The sequence below is a fragment of the Lepisma saccharinum genome, chromosome 5, assembly GCF_977018435.1.
Source record: "Lepisma saccharinum chromosome 5, izLepSacc3.1, whole genome shotgun sequence".
NCBI lineage: Eukaryota > Metazoa > Arthropoda > Insecta > Zygentoma > Lepismatidae > Lepisma > Lepisma saccharinum.
In genome coordinates, this window is record NC_139233.1 from 36152532 (window position 1) to 36171419 (window position 18888).

The window sequence follows — 18888 nt, forward strand, 5'->3', positions numbered from 1 at the left end:
TTGGGGTGATATTGAAGGGGGATGAGGGCAATATCCCCCTTCTGGTTGGTTGGTTGATTTGGTGTTTTAAGTCCACTTTATGCACAGTAAGGCTAAGGGACTGGACCTACAGTTTAAAGTGGAATCCGAATCACTATGTGCCCCCACCGGGTATCGAGCCCGAGACTACTTTATTACAGGGCCACCGCGCCATCGGGGAGGCCCTATCCCCCTTCTGGTTTTTAATTTCTTACACGTGGAGGATATTGTATGTATAATTTATATAATATCCCGGTACTTAAACAGAAGTTGTAACTCCCACACGATTTTTTACAATGAGGAAACCAGTCTGTCTGGTAGAAATAAACTCTATTGTAAAAGTTCTTACTCATATTAATCACATTTAAGAACAATTAAGTCCACGCATCCTCCGTTCTTATGCTTATGCTCTTTGAAGCCACTATACCTGTGCATTGTTTGCAAGTAGCAGACGATTTTCACAGAAGCAAATATGTTTTCCACTTCGTGTCTTTCCGTGTGGGAATGAACTTCACGATTCCTATCTCTTTGGGTTGATAGCGACGATGAGGACGAATGTTGGAAGGTGACTGATAAAGAGAACACCCGCTGCTTATTGGCGACTTTGTTTCACTGCTTGAACCTCACATTACACAGCAAATGAGCATGGTGTATATAATGATTGATTGATTTGCTTCATTTTACTTCGCTTTGTGCCACTTTTGGCTAATTGCGAAGATGGGGATGAGTGATGATATGATGAAAATTGATGAATGGACACAAACATCCATGCCCAGGCCGGGATTCGAACCCGGGATCCCTCGCGTCGTAGCACCCGTATATGATGACAGGGCATGATGCCTACTACTGTACCGCCGTCGCCTGTACAATAAATATAACTCCTCCCTCCGTCTTCACACTTTATTTACGGGCAAGGTCTGGAAGTGCAGGAAATACGAACGCTGTTGGAAGACGAAGCTCTGAAAAGAACTTCTGTACCAAACGCCAACATATCTGTTCACAGGATCAAAATAGGTATTTAGGGAAATATCTGGGTTCAATCTCTTTCACACTCACCATAACGAGCAATATTTATATTTCGTAAGTTCAAATACATCCAGCCTGATGTAGTCTACATGTTTATTAAGCTTGTCAAACAACAATGGCATTTCACGATATTGCCTGACCTTTTGCGTCGCATTTACTTGCAGAGGTTCAAGACAAAAACCCGGAAATAAGCGGGAAAAAGGATTCCTATAAAGTCGGAGATTGGCTGGAGCTCAACTGCACGTCAGGGCGTGCAAAACCCCCGGCAGACATCACTTGGCTGGTGAACGGCGAAGTGGTAAGTACACCATTCCAGTTCCTTTGTTGTTTTGAACGTGTGTCCGTAATATTGAGGTTTTACTGTACTTTTTGATGTATTGTTTCATATTTACTTCAAGGATGTTCAAAGTTGCAATCCTCATGTGTGTATTGGACGCTGCTGGATTTCAGTGTGCAACTGTTAATATTGAAAATCCTCCAAAGACAAGTCGAGAGCTCAAAGAGAAAGCCGTTGTTAACAGAAATTGTTTGTGTTGATGTCATTTACACAATAGACTTTTATATAAAAATTTGTAGGGCAAGTTTAACTGATCTGGTTAATTATATAACTGGGGTTAAGGGAAATTTCAAAATATGTATTTCCTCTACATTCCAAAAGATGGAAGGCGTGTTGGCAGTTTGTATTCTCTAACAAAATAAATAGTATGCCTTGAGTGTTCATTCATATGTCTCTGATGTTTATATTTATACATATAAAACACAAGTTACTGGAAAGTCCAGCTGCACAAAGATTTATAATGGCCGAGTATTATTGTAGATGTAAGCTGCATAAAAACAGTGTAAGGTAATGTTATTCTTGTTACATAAGAATTACAATGTCCGTTCTCAAACTTGGCTCACCCGCACATTTTAGAGTTTCTTGTAATATTCCGGACAGAAATGGCATTTATACCGTGACCATTGTCGCTTTGGCTTCTCTACAGGACTGTTACCACCAGGTTTCCCAGAAAGGATTATATGCTGTCTGATGGGCGTTACATGGCCCAACCAGATTTTCTTGATTTAATTATTATAATAATATCATGGGTTGAATATTGATAATGCAGTTCACTTTTGTGCGATCTTTGTAAATCTTGTTCTATCTCTTTTAATTCCATATAAGGTCCCTGGTAATAACGCCACGTTAAGGTTATGTCGAATGTATCTCTACTGAAAAAAAAAATATTTTTCACTAACTAGCAGAGGGTAAGATATAGTAGCTCATGTAGTACCAACAGAATAACAAAGGGTAGCTTAAATATAATAAAAAGCAAATGTTATAGGGAACTTTAAAGAAAACATTGCAAGCTGACGTTATTACCCAACTGTGTGTGTAATAACGTCAAGTTATTAAATTGATAATAAATTAAGGAAAGTACATTTACACACAACAATATTAATTCCTAATCAATTGTAGCATAATTTTGATGCATTTCGGACAAATAGGCAATTATTTTTTCAGGTTACATATGATTTTTCGAGGAAACATTGCGAATGAAATGCCAAGCATTCATTTCAAGAGATCTTTGCTATAAATTATTTGATAGTAAAAATTACGCTCTGTATGTTATGAAACAAGAGCAAGGAGGCACACAAATTTTTCTGTGTCCTTTTTTGTTAATCCAATACACATTTCATGAACATAAGCATTGCACATTCTCATATCGAGAACTTAGCCCTCACAGCAAACTGAACAGTACCATGATTTGACAGCTTCCTTTGACGATATTTCATCGTTTTCACTATGAACTGTTTCCTTCTTTTGGGTTTTGTTCACTTTGAGCAGTGTCCAGTAGAAGTTGATTAAGATGCACTTCCAACCCCTTCGGAATTATTATTCATTGGGAGGATTAGAATTGTTGCAAAGTTAGCGATAGCTTCAAGCACCTCTTCGTGCATGCAGTGTGTTAAATTTGTTTTTTGTAGATCCTTGGCATCTAAAATGCCAAAACAATACTGATCTAGGCCCCCAATTCATAAACTGAAAACAGCAAAACCTGGCGTTATTACCGTCTCACTTATTACACTTTCTATACTAAATTACGAGCTCGTTCTTGAACACATTCACGATAACTTAGTATCAGGTTGCTCCGAAACTAATGCCTCCAATTTTTTTTTAGACAAACCACAGCAGATACAAAACATCACAATACACCATTGAACATAGCAGAGTTTCAGCTGCAAGACACTATTTTTCTATGTGATCACCACCTTTCTATACACATTTTTGCCAGCGATGAACAAGAGCCTGTATGCCACGCTCGTAAAAATCACCACCAACCGATTTAGTTCACTGTTTCACAGCTCTGTTGACGGCGTAATCTATTGGGAAATGTTTCCCACGCAATGCATCTTTCATTGGCCCGAAAAGATGGAAATCGGAAGGAGCCAAATCAGGACTGTATGGTGGATGTGGAAGGACAGTCCAGTCAAATTTGGCACTGTGTTCCTTGGTCTTCAAACTCGTGTGTTGCTTGTCATTGTCGTGCTTCAAGAAAAAGGTTTCCCACTGCACACAAACATCGTGATATTCCAGTTTCCTTAACATGGTTTCCATGTTACATTGAAGCTAATATTCATCGTTATGCACAGTTCCATGGTCGTTATTCGCCGATTCGAACTGATAAGCTCATCAAGACGCGTTTCATTTTCTGATGTGACAGCTGTGCATGGCCGTCCAGAACGTAGTATGTCTTTCACTTCACTTTCCCCACTGCTGAAACGTGCCACCCACCGCCTCACTGTGCTAACATCCACTGTCTTGTCTCCATGAAACTGCAGCTAGCGTCCATGGATTTCAATTTTCCGCTTGAAGGAATTCAATCACTCATCGTTGCTTCACACGGACATCCAAGTCAGACCTCACGTCTGCGGGCTGCCTCTCTGCCGCCATCTGTCGCACAGCAACAAACTATCAGGTATATTTTCAGGATGATTCAGCCTCCACTACTGTATCACCAACAACCACCTACACTGTCACCTGCAATGAGAAAAAAAAATTGTAGGTATTACTTTCGGAGCAACCCTCGTACATAACGCTAATGCATTAAATATCCTAGTAATATATGTGCAGCGTAACTGGCAGACATTCAAATTACAGTCTAACATACTTGACTTTCCTTGGCTATTTTATAAAAGGCAGGAAATCAACTGTCTTCAACACGCAATAGAGGAATACTAGCGCCTCAGAGAATATTCCAGACGAATTTATTGTGTTCCCGACTTCAGATCTCTCGGGTTTCTTCCAAAATATGTTATTCACGAGCACTTGGCGTTATTACCCCAAGGGACCTTATATGTACAGTATATATAAGATTTATCTTTAAACTCCTATATTACAGAAGTATGTGACCTTCGATTACTAGTTTACAAGTAGTATATAGGTCTAGCCCTTTTCCTTAGTTTAACCAGTCATTGTCTGCGGAAAAATAATGATATGTTATCACTTTATCACTTGAACCAAAATTAACAAAAACACAAGAAAAACGTTAAAACGTTCATACGCAATCAATCCCATTCACTCGCGAAATGCTAAAAATACCAAAGCTATTCTTCGGTCTCCACGTCAATATTTTGGACAACTCCGTTATTTGATAAAGAACGTCCTTTAGGCAGAAACGTACAGGCTGGTCCATTCACTTGGAAGAGTGAATTCATCGGTAGGATGACGCATTTGGAAGAATTAAGTTCAACTCGTTTAAATAACGAGTTTTCTTTCTAGCCAAAGTTGCATGCAGGATTGCAATTTACAAGCAAAAGAAATGCTGAACTGGTGAAAGTCTTTGTTGTATAGGGAAACCACCAGGTGTATCCTCGTTGCATATTTTAATTGAATGTGCATGTGGTATCATTTGGTGCCCTTTTTTTGAAAGCAAGATTGCATTTTGTTTAATTTCCTTTTCATTTCAACCTGAAACTAACAAATTTAATGGTCATCTTTTGCATTTCTTACGTCATTTTTCCCATTTTGTGGACATTCTATAGGTCATATACCTATATTTTTTAGGTCATCAACTTCCGCTCCCTACTTATAAATAATCAAACTGAAATAAGAAGCCTCCCCGATGACGCAGTGGTAGCGTCACCACCTTGTAATCAAAGAGTGCCGGGTTCGATACCCGGTGGAGGCATATAGTGGTTCCGATCCCACTTTATTATTATTTATTATTAAAGTAGGGTTACACTTAAGTTTACAATTTACTTTACATTGATTCTGTAATTATAAAAACAGCTTTTTGCCCCGCATGAATTAATATACAGTGATGCTATTTGTTTATAAGTATACATAATATGGAACACTATAAATTTATATAATTGAAAAACATAAGAAATAGAAGAAAATACACATTTTAGCAACTATATGAAGGAGGCAATGAGCTAGATGAGACACGGTGTCAGTATTCATAAATGAATGTCCTAATCTGTAATTTAAATTTGTCCAAATTTCTCTTCTTTCTGCAATTTACAGGTAGTTGATCCCACGCGTGATTTGCTAAAGATGACAGGGATTTTGATCAGTATCTTGCCTTTTTACATTTCGGTACTCCGATACTATTGGTGTTATTGGATCGCAGACTCGGATAATGTATGTTACTAGATATGATTACTTTGTCGCTTAATAGGTGCTTGTGTGTGTGAATTACCTGATGAATTTTGAGTAGGAACGCATATTTTCTCCTGGATTCAAGCGTGGGTAGTAGCAGCTCTGCTCTGCTTGCACGTGAAGTCTTATGCTTAAACGCTAGGTCCAGTCCAGATTAACCTGTCTGTGCTTAAAGTGGACTTAAAACAACAGCTCAATAGAGTAAAAGCAAGACAACAAAAAAATATAGCGCCGATTTACATAACAAACCTAGTAGCTCTAGGTTTGTCTTGTACACATCCAGTTAAATATATTTTCCCCGAATCGAACCTGATCACAACTCATAAACCTCAAGCAAGAATTCCAGTGGCAGCCTGCTTTGACTCAACGATTCTGGAAGGACGCTTTATTCAATTGCCACGGAGCATGCTGTAAGATGACTGACGTTTGATGGCGACAACAATGAGTTTATGTTCGTCCGCTACAAAGGGCACGCTGCTTCGTTGCTGTTGACGTTTTAATTTGAAAAGAGGCGTCGGAACATGGTAATTAATCATGAGTCCGGTCACTCAATTAATTAACTTCAGGTTCGTTACCAGGTGACGTCAGAATTCGCGATTCGAACGCGTCGCACAGCATCGCTCCCTCCTGTTGCAAAAGTTTGTAGAACGGTACGTCTTGTGCAATAACTTACAAATTATGTACACAGCCAGAGCGAGAATTAACGATGCCGTGATTTTTCTCCCTCCACTTGTATCCATGGCAGCAAAACAGAGGCGCCGATTTCGAGGGGGTAAGGCACTTTCATGTAAAATGTTTGTTTCATAAGAAACAAATGTGTTTCAACTGACCATGAAATACTTCAAATCAGCATTCATTTTCGTCATTTTCACGATAGGGTCAAATTTAACACCAGATGAGTAGTAGTATTGGTGCTATTATAAACTCAACAAATGATGAGCCCCCATCAGGCAGATTTGGCTACACTTAAACCTAGCTCAACATGCCCATATGAGCTTTTTGCTCAAGTGTAGCACCCTGTCTAACCCAAGATTTTTGTAAAAATGCCCTCGGGAATTTCCCGAAACTACAGTGTACAAATGATGAGCCCCCTCAGATTGATTTGCCCACACTTACAAAAGTTGCATCAGCCAGATTGTTGTCCATAAGCTTGTTAAAAATATGCCCTTCTTGATATTGTTTTGGATACACTTGAAATTAAGCCAAAATCCTCATAAAACCCACACCCACCCACACATATTTACTTCCGGTTTAAGTTCAATTGGATACCAGGTTCAATTTGTTTATCTAATATTAAAACAATGTAATATGCAGAGATTTTCTAGAATTGCTCTGTGACTCTCTCATTTCTTACATCATAAACATATGATTTTTCACCTATGAGAATAACACTACATATGGTGTCATCAGGGAGTGTATCGTGGAATTCACAGATAATTTTAATAAAAGCTCTCGGGAAATTCCCGTGAAAAATATGACCCCTCGGGAATTTCTCGTAAAAAAAAGCCCTCGGGAAATTCCCGTAAAAACAAAATTCACGGGAAATTCCTGTTTTTTTCTTCTCGGACCGGCTTAGGGTATATAAAGAGATTTTGCATTACATATCAGCCAGTATTGTGAGAGTGGCTGAGGAGTACAGATGTGTTGTTACAGTGCTTTTCATACTACAGGCCTGTTTGGTTTAATATATAACATTTCTTATTATTCAATTTCTGATATATTGAACAAAAGGGCTTATATTTTGTATAAAAAATCTGATATTTGTTACATCCAGCTTGTTTGTTGTAATCCACTCATATTTAGAGTCAGGCTTATATCTGTCCCAGCCTGTTATACAAAAATCAATACATAACACAGTGTTAGGTCATTGCCTTTCTAGGACATGCATGTCTGTGCAGGCATTTGTGCTAGGTCAGTGTAGATCAATATTTATTCTCTTTTTCCACTTGTAGGCTATTAGCTTTACAACCTGTCATAGTAGGCATAGAGTTTTGATTTAAAACCCAAAAAATTTTATATAATAAACCGAGGATAAAAATTAATAATATTAACATATTAAATATACACAAGAAATATACAAAGCACACAGCTGAATAAAATATATATATATTAAGTACAAAATTTTGAATTGAACCCCAGGAAATCTTATATAATAAACCAACAACAAAAATGCCAAATCAAAAATATTGCAATCAGTGTAATAAAAATATATCCAGCCCCAATTTTGCTAGGCACCAAAAAAATTGTGACCCAGGCAAATATAGAACTCCCACAAAAATATGCCCCAATTGCCATAAAATATTTAGCAAGGCATATTTCAATAGACATGTAGGCTCTTGTTCTGCACAGTCATCAACATTGCCCCCACAACCATCTACATCTGGTCTGAAAAGGAAGCATGAAGCACCTGTTAATGCTAGACCGGCAAAGCAGCCACGCTATGCACCACCTATCCATAGCAGTTTTGCTGGCCAATTAAGGGATCACCGTTTTGTATCAGAGCCAAGATGTGACATTAAGAATTTTTTGAACAGTATAAATCCTGATGTGCAGGCAATTCTAAATGCACAAAATGGCTCTTATAAGCTGTCCCTCAAATTGTTTACACAATATAAGAAGCCAAATGGCACAAAATTTACACAGCCCCACATAACAGAAACTGTACCTGTATATTCAAATACAAATTCAGACAAAATAATAAGCAGTTTGATAGATCAATTAAATATTAAACACTCTGAATTTGCTGGAAAAGAGTCAGGATGGAGCCTAAGCGGATCTCCACACAAGTTATATATTAATATTTCTGAATTCAGCCCATTACAAGGATCTACATATCTGCCATTACCTGCCAATATTAAAAACAAAAGAGCCGTGGTTAACATAGAAAATACCGACCAGAAATGCTTTTTGTGGTGTATTTTAGCTGCTTTGTTTCCAGTTTTAAGGAATCCTGAGAGAATAAGTTATTATAAACAGCATGAACACATTTTTAATGAAGCAATGAAGGGCTTAGAATATCCAATGTCTGTTCAGAATATTGATAAATTTGAAAAAAAAAAAGGCCTGGGATATCAATGGTAAACAATTATCTATTAATGTATTTACTTCTTCTACTGGCCGTGGCAATTGCTTGATAGCACCTCTCAGAATCAGTACACTTGATGATGAATCTGCTATTCCGATTGATTTGCTCTTAATTGAAGGGGATGGTACATATCATTACACTTTGATACATAATCTTGAAGCTTTAGTAAGAAAACAACTAGACAAATTTAATAGAATATTTAAGTTGTGCAGAAGATGTTTAACTGTATTTGATGGTCAAAAAATGGTGAATGGGGTTCGTGAAAAAAATGCAGAAATTGCTAAAAACAAGTTACTTGAGCATCTGAAATACTGTGGCAATCATAAACCTGTTCATATGGTAATGCCTAATCCAAGTGAAAATGCCAAATTCAAAAAATTTGAAGCCTTGTTGGAACACCCAGCATATATAGTCTGTGATTTTGAATCAAATCTCAAACCTCTTGCATTCTGTAGCCCAGACCCTGAGGAATCTTCAATTACATCATATCAATTACATGAACCTTCCAGCTTTTGTTATATAATTATACGGGATGGTGTAGCTAGTGAACCACACTTATACATGGGACCAGATGCCATTAAAAGAATTTGCACATAGAATAGAAAATGAGTGCCATAACATAGCATCTAATATCTTATTAAAATCAAAACCCATGTTGCCTTTAACAGAGAAACAGATTGAAGATTTCAACAATACAGAAAAATGCCCGGTATGTGATTCTAAATTTTCAGATACAAATATCAAGGTGAAACACCATTCTCATACAGATGGTAAATTCTTAATGGCCCTGTGTAATAGCTGTAATATTAAGATCCAGAGACCAAAATTTGTCCCTATATTTTGCCATGGTGCATCCAATTATGATTTCCATCATTTGATCAGGTACGAGGGGTTTGACAAGCAGAATTTAAATATTTTAGCTGAAAATGATGAGAAATATATAGCTATTAGCAAAATAATTAAAGTTAATGGTGTTCCTATTCACTTAAGATTTCTTGATTCATACAGAATTCTGTCTGCTAGCCTGGCTACACTGGCCACTCAATTATCTGATGATCAATTCAAAATTACATGTGCTTTGTTTCCAAATCAGGACCTGAAATTAATTAGGCGGAAGGGTGTATATCCATATGACTATGTTACAGATTTTTCTAAATTTGATGAGTGTTCTCTGCCACCACAACAAGAGTTTTACAGCAAAATCAGAGGATCTGGAATCACTGATCAAGATTATCACCATGCCCAGTTGATGTGGAACAATTTAAAATGCCAGACACTTGGTGATTATCACAAGGCATATTTGAAACTTGATGTGACCCTCTTAGCTGATATACTGCAGGCATTCAGAAAATCTTCCATGCAAAATTATAAGCTGGATCCAATGTATTTTTACAGTGCGCCAGGCCTAGCATGGTCTGCAATGTTTTTGAACACTAAAATGCAATTGGATCTGATCCAAGATCAAGATATGTATCTGTTTATGGAGCAATGTATAAGAGGAGGCATGGTGCAATGCTCTCAGAGATATGCCAGAGCAAATAACAAATATATTCCTGATTATGATCCAGCACTGCCATCAAATTATATACTGTATGTAGATGCCAACAGCCTGTATGGTTATGCTATGATGGATAAACTGCCATATGCAGGGCTTGAGTGGGTTCAAGATTTCAATATAAGAAGATCTTAAGTAATTTGATAACAGTAACTATGGCCTGTTCTTAGAGGTTGATCTGACAATTCCTGATAATTTACACAACACATTTTCTGATCTGCCCCCAATTCCTGAGGTTAAGTGTTCACCTGGCTCTAAACAGAAGAAATTGATGATGACTCTGGAGCCAAAACAGGGCTATGTCATATATTACAAAAACCTCCAGTTCCTGATGCATCATGGTGTTCAAGTGACCAAAATTGGCAAAGTTTTGAGGTTCAGGCACTCAAGATGGTTGAAGCCATATATTGATACAAACACGGAGCTTCGAACATCTGCAATGAGCCAATTTGATAAGACCTTGTTTAAATTGATGGTCAATTCTGTGTATGGCAAAACAATAGAAAATGTCAGAAAACATATTGATGTTAAAATAATTACTGACCCCAGCCGGAGCAAAAAATTGATAGCAAAGCCCAACTTTTACAGAAGAATTTATGATGAGCATATGGCACTTTTTAATATGAAAAAAACAAAAAAAAGTTTGATAAGCCTATTTATGTAGGGGCTGTGATATTGGAATTGGCCAAATTACACATGTTAAAATTGTATTATGATGTGTTGAAGCCTTTTTATAAGGATCGTGTAAAACTGATGTACATGGACACAGATAGTTTTGTTCTTGATATTCAGACAGAAGATGTTTATCAAGATATGTCCCAGCCTGAATTGTTTAAATACTTTGATACCAGTGAACATTAAAAAATTCAACACCACAACAAAAAGGTGCCTGGCAAGTTAAAAGATGAGACACTTGGTGATGTTATTGTGGCATTTGCTGGGTTAAGGGCCAAGATGTACAGTTTTGAAACATGTAGTGGTGTTGTTGCAAAAAAAGCCAAGGGCATTGGCAGAGTGACTGTAGACAAAGAGCTTGAATTTGAAGATTACAAAAATTGCCTCAAATCATGTAGCACAATCAGAACATCAGAATCCAGAATTCAGAGTGTGGATCACTTGTTGACTAGCAATATTGTAAGAAAAGTGGCTCTGGACCCACATGATGATAAGAGATGCATTTTATCATGTGGCATACATACTTTACCATGGGGTCATTGTGACTTGAGAAGTGGTAATCAATGCCCAATTACAGAGCATGATTTGAAATAAATAAACATGCCTATGAACTTATTTGGGTTCAAAAAACAGGCTATTATGGACCTGCCGATACCAGCACCCTCTCCTGATATACAGTCTATGCTATCTAAACTGAGTGCTTTCTTAATTATTCATCTGAACAGCATACTTACAGATGTTGATGATGAAACAGGTAAAACATTGTACATATTTAACAATAATTTAAATCATTACCAATTACCTGTAGGTGGTCAATTACAATTTATTACAACCCCTGAGGGTGATGTCAAGATTTCAGTAGGGAGAAATATTTACAGGATAAAGCACTCAAACATGATTTCTGGCACTGTTTATACTGTTTCTGCTGGTGACTGCTTATATATTGAGGTCCCTGGATCCTATGACAAGCTTATACCTTTTTTTATAGAATTAAGAATTAGATATTCAATAATAAATAACCACTAAAACAAAAATGCCTAATGATATATTTGGCCATACAAGACATGAAGATCACAGTGATGAGATTCTGATGCTTGATGTCAGAGTCAAGAAATTAAGAAGTGATTTACAAGCTTTACAAACCACACTCAATGCCAGTCTTCAACTAGAAATTACAAATTTACAATCACAATGCATGGACCCTCTTCTTAAAATTGATTCTGAACTTAAATTATTGCTTCAGAAATATACTGATTTGGCTACATTGGATAATTTTCAAAGTTTAGAGGAGGCTGTAACAGCTCTTCAAGCCAAATTTAAGACCCAGGCCACCAACTCTGAGCAATTGAAACAACAATTGAAAGAGCAGATAAATAATGTCCAGACACAGCTCCAAACAATTGTCAAAAGCATAAAATCACAAGAAGATTTTGATCTAGTGATTTCTACTCTAAAAGAACAGATTCAATCACTCCAGATACCTAATCTGGACCCTCTGAACAATGCCATAGCCGAGGTTAAAGAAAAAATTGGGACACTTGAAAATTTTATGAACAACTTGCCATCTTCTGATGCTTTGAGTGCTATAACTCGGAGTGTTGCCAACATTAGGCTGCAACTTGAAACATATGAAGATTTTGGAAAAATTCAAAGTACCATAACCCATCTTGAGGGTACAATAGCATCAGTGCAAAGTGATCTGATAAATGTACAAGAATCTCTAGAATCTCATCTGCCTGGCATTGTAGATACCCTTGTTAGTGTCCAGCAACAGATCACAAAACTTGAAAACCTCAACACTGAATCCGAGCTATCTCATTTTCATCACTTGATTGATGATATCCAAACAAAGCTTGAAATTTTACAACAATCAACACCTACTCAGGCACATATAGCCCTGCTCCAAGATGCTATGCGTGGTGTGGTTGATGCTTCTGAATTAAATGATGTGAAATTGGCACTTGAATCTTTGCAAAATACTGTATCAAATCTGCGTACATCACAGGAACTTAAAAATATTAAGAGAGCAGTGAATCGCATATTGAAATCAGAAGATATCAAGAATATCCAGACAGAGATCAAACAACTTACTCAAACAGTGGCCACTCTACCAACCAATCAACATATTAATGAACTGCATGCCCTGTTTGAGGATATCAGAAGACAGGTCCATGATCTTACTGCTCAAAATTCAAAATTGGCAGTTGTTGAAAATTTACAGCAAATTGTAGCTAATATCAAGCAACAGCTAGGGACCATGGAATCCAATCAAGCAAATGCTCTGTCTGTTTTTGCCACCCAGCTACAAGAGATTGTGCAACAATACAAGAAACTTGTTGTGAACATAAAAATCAAGCCAGGCCATGATGATGTTGTTAGGACTATCAATGAGCACCTTGAATCTGTAACAAGTAGATTGCTTACAGCAGAAAAATAAATAACCGGCATAATCGAGAATCCTAAACATACAGTAATTCTTGAATTGTACAGTATCCCCAACAAAGAATATGATTCACCATTTACACCAGGTGGCAAAATATATATGCTGTCCCCTGCACAATTTTATTACCAGTTTTTTGTTGGGGGCACACTTAGACCAATCAAGATCAAATATTGGCTTCAACCACAGGCACACCACTACCCTACCTTATCAATAACAAATGCTGATAACAAAGCAAAAATCACCAGTGTAGAGTTAGAGGATTTTACAGACCCCAATACATTAGAAACATCTTATGTTGAAGATGATGGCTCTCTGGAATTTCATATACAAATAGGAGACAAATTATATTTAGAAAATCCTGTAGTATCAGCTGCTGAACACCCCATAGTTGCAATATTCTTGTTTACATATTATGTCTAGACAAATTATTGTTGATGAATTACACAGACAAGCCAGACATAATTATAAGAGACTGCCAGTAGTTACAAAAGGCATAGATGATTTATGGCAGTGTGACTTGGTTGAGTTGGCAAGTGGACAGCTGAAAAACTTAGACAAAATTAACAAGGGCTACAAGTATCTACTCACTGTCATAGATACATTTTCAAAATTTGCCTGGGCTGTGCCACTCAAATCCAAGACTGGAAAATGTGTTACAGAAGCCTTCAGGACAATCATCAATCAGAGTGGAAGATCACCGCGCTATTTGCAAACAGATAATGGCAAAGAATTTTATAATTCTGTGTTCCAACAATTTATTAAAAGCCAGTCAATACAACATTACTCGAGTTACAGTGATCTCAAGGCCTCAATTGTAGAGAGATTCAACAAAACCCTAAAAAATCATATGTATAAACAATTTACACTTCAAGGTAATTATAAATGGCTTAATATTCTTCCAGAACTTCTACATAAATATAACAACTCGGTCCATTCCACAATCAACATGAAACCCTCTGAAGTAACTTCATCTGATGAGCAAAAATTGATCAGCACTGTTTATTATCCTAAATATCAGCCAACAACAAGAAAGGCCAAATACAAGGTGGGTGATCAAGTAAGAATCAGCAAATATAAGCACTTATTCAAAAGAGGCTTTACAAGAAACTGGAGCACTGAATTATTTACAGTGGTTCAAGTTAAACCTGGGACCCTTAACACATATATAATAAAAGATCACCGAGGAGAAATTCTCAAAGGCCGATTCTATGAAGAAGAACTCAACAAAACTAAACAGCCTGACACATATCTCATAGAAAAAATCATCCGCAGAAAAGGCAACAAGTTATTTGTCAAATGGCTAGGACTCCCAGAACACAGCAGGATCGATGCAAACAAAGTGATACTATGAACACCTGGGATGTTATAAAGAGGCTGCCAGAGCCTGAACAGCAGATTAAGAGAAATGGAATGCTGCTTCCTGATAATATTAGATGTCTTATTGTTGGGCCATCGGCTTGTGGTAAAACTACACTAATGATTGATAATTTTTTATTGGCACCCAACTGGTTAGACTGGAAAAACAGGCACTTGTATGTGTTCTCTAAGAGCTTGGAACAATTAAAATATCAGCAGCTAATAAAGCTATATGATGGATTGGATATTGCCACTTTTGAACCAGATGTTAAGCCACTCCATGACTGTCTCGATAACTCTGTTGTTGTGTTTGATGACATTATACTGGATAATCAAAACAAGGTTAGAAATTTTTTTACACAGGGCCGACACAAAAACATAGATTGCTTCTACCTGGCACAGACTTTTTCTAAAATACCCAAGCAGCTGATCCGAGACAACAGCAATTTTATATGTGTGTTTCATCAAGACCATACCAACCTCAAACACATACATGATGAATATGTAGGTGGGGACCTGAGCTACAATGATTTTTCTAAGATTTGCAGTAGGTGCTGGAACCAGGACAGTTATGGGTTTGTCACAATTGATATGACAAGAAAACCCAATAGTGGCAAATACAGAAATAAAATCAACAATTTTCTAGACATTGAAACATATATAAATAAACATGAAAAGGCCAATCATTGATGATCTTAAATTAAAAGATTATCTTGTAAAAAGTTTTAAGGGATGGAAATAAGAGAACCGAGGTTTTTATGAGCAACACAAGCGCACAGAACAGCCTATTATTGATGCTATTAGTGAATTAGGTAAAAATATCAAAACTGTTACAGAGCAAAATCAAAATTTAATCACAGAGCTTGTACCTGTAGCTGCAAGAAACATATTAGATTATCCAATCACCCCACTTTCTAGTATTCATACACCTAGTCCTGTTGCTCCTCGAAGAATTGAAGCTACTCAGGATCTTATTGAATTGGGTCTTCTTGCTCAAAAATATTTAACCACACCTAAAGACAACAAAGATGAGGTCTTTGGCTTATATGCTGACACAGAGCGTGATGGTAACATCATACATAGAATTGGCAATTTCAGAGTACCATTTATGGGAGATGATATAATTGTATATTCAGAATCTCATCTTGGAGAAAAAGGTGCTTTTGTTAAGTATCCTGGAACACCTGGATTGTGGGAACTGATGACTAGGAAGAGACCTGGCAGCTATACAGATCAAGATTATGAGTATTACAAAGAAATATTAATAAAATCAGATGCTCTATATCAGAACAATGATCCCACACAAAAAAGAGTCAAGTCTAGCAGTGGAGCAAAATACAACAATTTAATCAAGCCCATATGGTCACAGATCAAGACAGGTAGTGGAATCAAACAATACAACACCCTGCCTAAAGAATTTGTGTGGGTTGATGATGTCAGGAAACTTTGTAAGCCCATAGTGTAATATTGCTCATGAATGACGGATGGAGACTCAATAGACATGTGACTCAGGAAGGTTATGCCATTGGCTGGGCTTCTGCGCTGGTCGAGCGAGAAGTTTAGCGTGGGAGATCCTTGCCGACTACGAGAGACTTCTGACGTACTGGACACTGGCTGGACAGGCTGAGTATATTGCATTACAGTCTATAGCCCTTTATAGGCCCTCATGGCCGGGTGTAATTTACCTAAAGTCTATTGATTTATTTTGAGTTCTTAAAAGTGCAAGAAAAGGAAATTGTTTTAGTTTAGATTTTTTGGTGGATTGCTCCGGGTCATGTTGGCTGTGGGGGGTTTTGGGCTGGGTTGCGATTTGCTCTGACTCGTGTAGCCTTTACTTACTGACTGCTGACTATCAAATGGGACAAATTAAACTAGGTTAACTGGGAGATAATACATAGACATTTCTGTTGAATTAATTGTATTTGGAAAGTATAAGTACTAATATGTATTGTAATAAATATTGGGTTAACGAATATTAAGTTCCAATTGTATACTTTAAGTACCTAATATTTGATCATCCACTGCGCCGATAAGACAATCCTCGTCTCACTTCTTTGCTATTAAAGGGGAAACAAGAGACGTAGAGGATTATAACTTGTAGATAGGTTGCTGGTCATAGCTGGGGAAGAAAATGAGCAACCACAATTTTTACAATGAAAAGGTTGGAATTATGGACATGATAAGCACCAAATTGTCTAATTTTATAGTGAATGACACTAAGGGGATTGGATATCTTATAAAAATTATTAATACTCTACACCCAAATTTTGGAATATTTCTGAGGGTCGGGGCTTGGTTAATGATATTATAAACAAGCTGCCATTTGAACTACACATTCCAGGCTATCAGTATTGTGGTCCAGGCACAAAATTGGACCATAGATTAAACAGAGGTGATCCTGGTGTTAATCCCCTAGATGCTGCTTGCAGAGACCATGACATAGCATACAACACACATTCTGATCTTGACAAGAGACATGTTGCAGACAAGAAATTAGAAGAGGCTGCATTTGGTAGATTTGTAAGCAAAGATGCTTCTTTAAGTGAAAAAATAGCTGCATTGGGGACCACCATAGCTATGAACACCAAACAAAAACTGGGGTGGGGGTTGTGAATATGTATATAATAAACCTAGGATGAAGGCTAAGGGTGTTATGTATCAGATACCTTATGCAGGTCTGAAATCTCTTAAAACTATTGATAGCCTTTTAACCAAAAAGCAGCGCAAGAAAAAAAATTCTTGTCTTGCCAAGGGCCATGGTATGAAATTGTTACTTAGTACCCCCCAATTAAAAAAATTACAGCAATCAAGAAAAAAATCACATGTGGGTGGATTTATATTTACTATCCCGGCCATCTTAGCTGCTCTCGGGGCTGTTGGGAGCTTGGCCGGGGGATCAGCCGCCATAGCAAAAACAGTAATAGATGCCAAAAAGAATAAGGCAGAATTAGATGAGCAGAGGCGCCATAACCTGGCCATGGAGAAACAAGGCAAAGGTGTTAAGAGGGCCATGAATAAGTTTTTAAAAAAAAAAGAGCCGCTTACAAACCAAGATATTCAAGCTTTAATCAAGCCACTGGGCATCAAACATTTTAGAGGTGTGTACATGTCTGATTCTTTACCAGAACAACCACTCAACAAAGAGTGTGGCATAGTTAATTTGGATAAGTACAAAAATCAGGGCACTCACTGGATCTGTTATCTTAAATATTTAAAAGATGAGGCGTTTGATTCATTTGGAGGTGTTCCACCTGAAAATTTAGTAAAATATCTAAAATCAGCTAATCTTTATTACAATAATGCCCGTATTCAAAATTTCAAAGATGTTAATTGTGGACATTTGTGTTTATCTGTTCTTAGATATATGTCTCAAATAAATAAACCATCAATTGAAAATTTTCAAAAAGCCCTGTGGTATTTAAAACATCATGGGGGTATTCCGTCTCACCAGCCAAAATTCAATATTGAAACTCAAATTACATGATGACATAGTGTATCCCAAAACAATAGCTCTCAGAGCATTTTATGGCATGTACTTGATCCCTAATATTACACACCACAACAACAAAATTGCAGTTGGGGATCAAAAAATTGTCATCACTCCAGGGCAATATAATCTGTCCACTTTAAATGCTCAATTACCCAGAGGTGTAGTGTTAAGTCAAAATTCTGTCACTCACAGAGTAGAGATTGTATCTGCTACAGAAACAGTGGATCTGGGTACTATAGGAGAGCTGTTAGGATTTGAGAACAACACAAAACTTGAACCAGCCATCAAACACACTGCTATTAATATACCTAAATTCTTAGCCATAGAAACTCTGAATATTCACTGTAATGTGGCCGAGGGTATGATCACCAAATCAAATGGCATAGGCACTCACAAACAAACTGGCATCATTGCAACATTCAAACCTAATTCTGAATTTATGGAGCCTATCATCTACAATCCATCACCAACATTATATTTTCCTGTGTGTCATAACAGAATAGACTACATTGAATTGATGGTCACTAATGAAAAAGAAGAATTAGTTGATTTTGCTGGAGCCACAACAACTGCAATCATAGAAATTAATATTTAAATA

At 37.1% G+C, this 18888-nt stretch overlaps 1 protein-coding gene across 1 annotated transcript in view; it reads left to right on the forward strand.

The window, feature by feature from the left end:
* LOC145988322 (nephrin-like) overlaps positions 1 to 18888 on the forward strand; it is a 580912-nt gene that overhangs the window by 415709 nt on the left and 146315 nt on the right. Inside the window, exon 4 of the mRNA XM_083123185.1 lies at positions 1209 to 1342. Within this exon, the coding sequence (XP_082979311.1) occupies positions 1209 to 1342 (134 nt within the window). The remainder of the gene's footprint in view (positions 1 to 1208; positions 1343 to 18888) is intronic.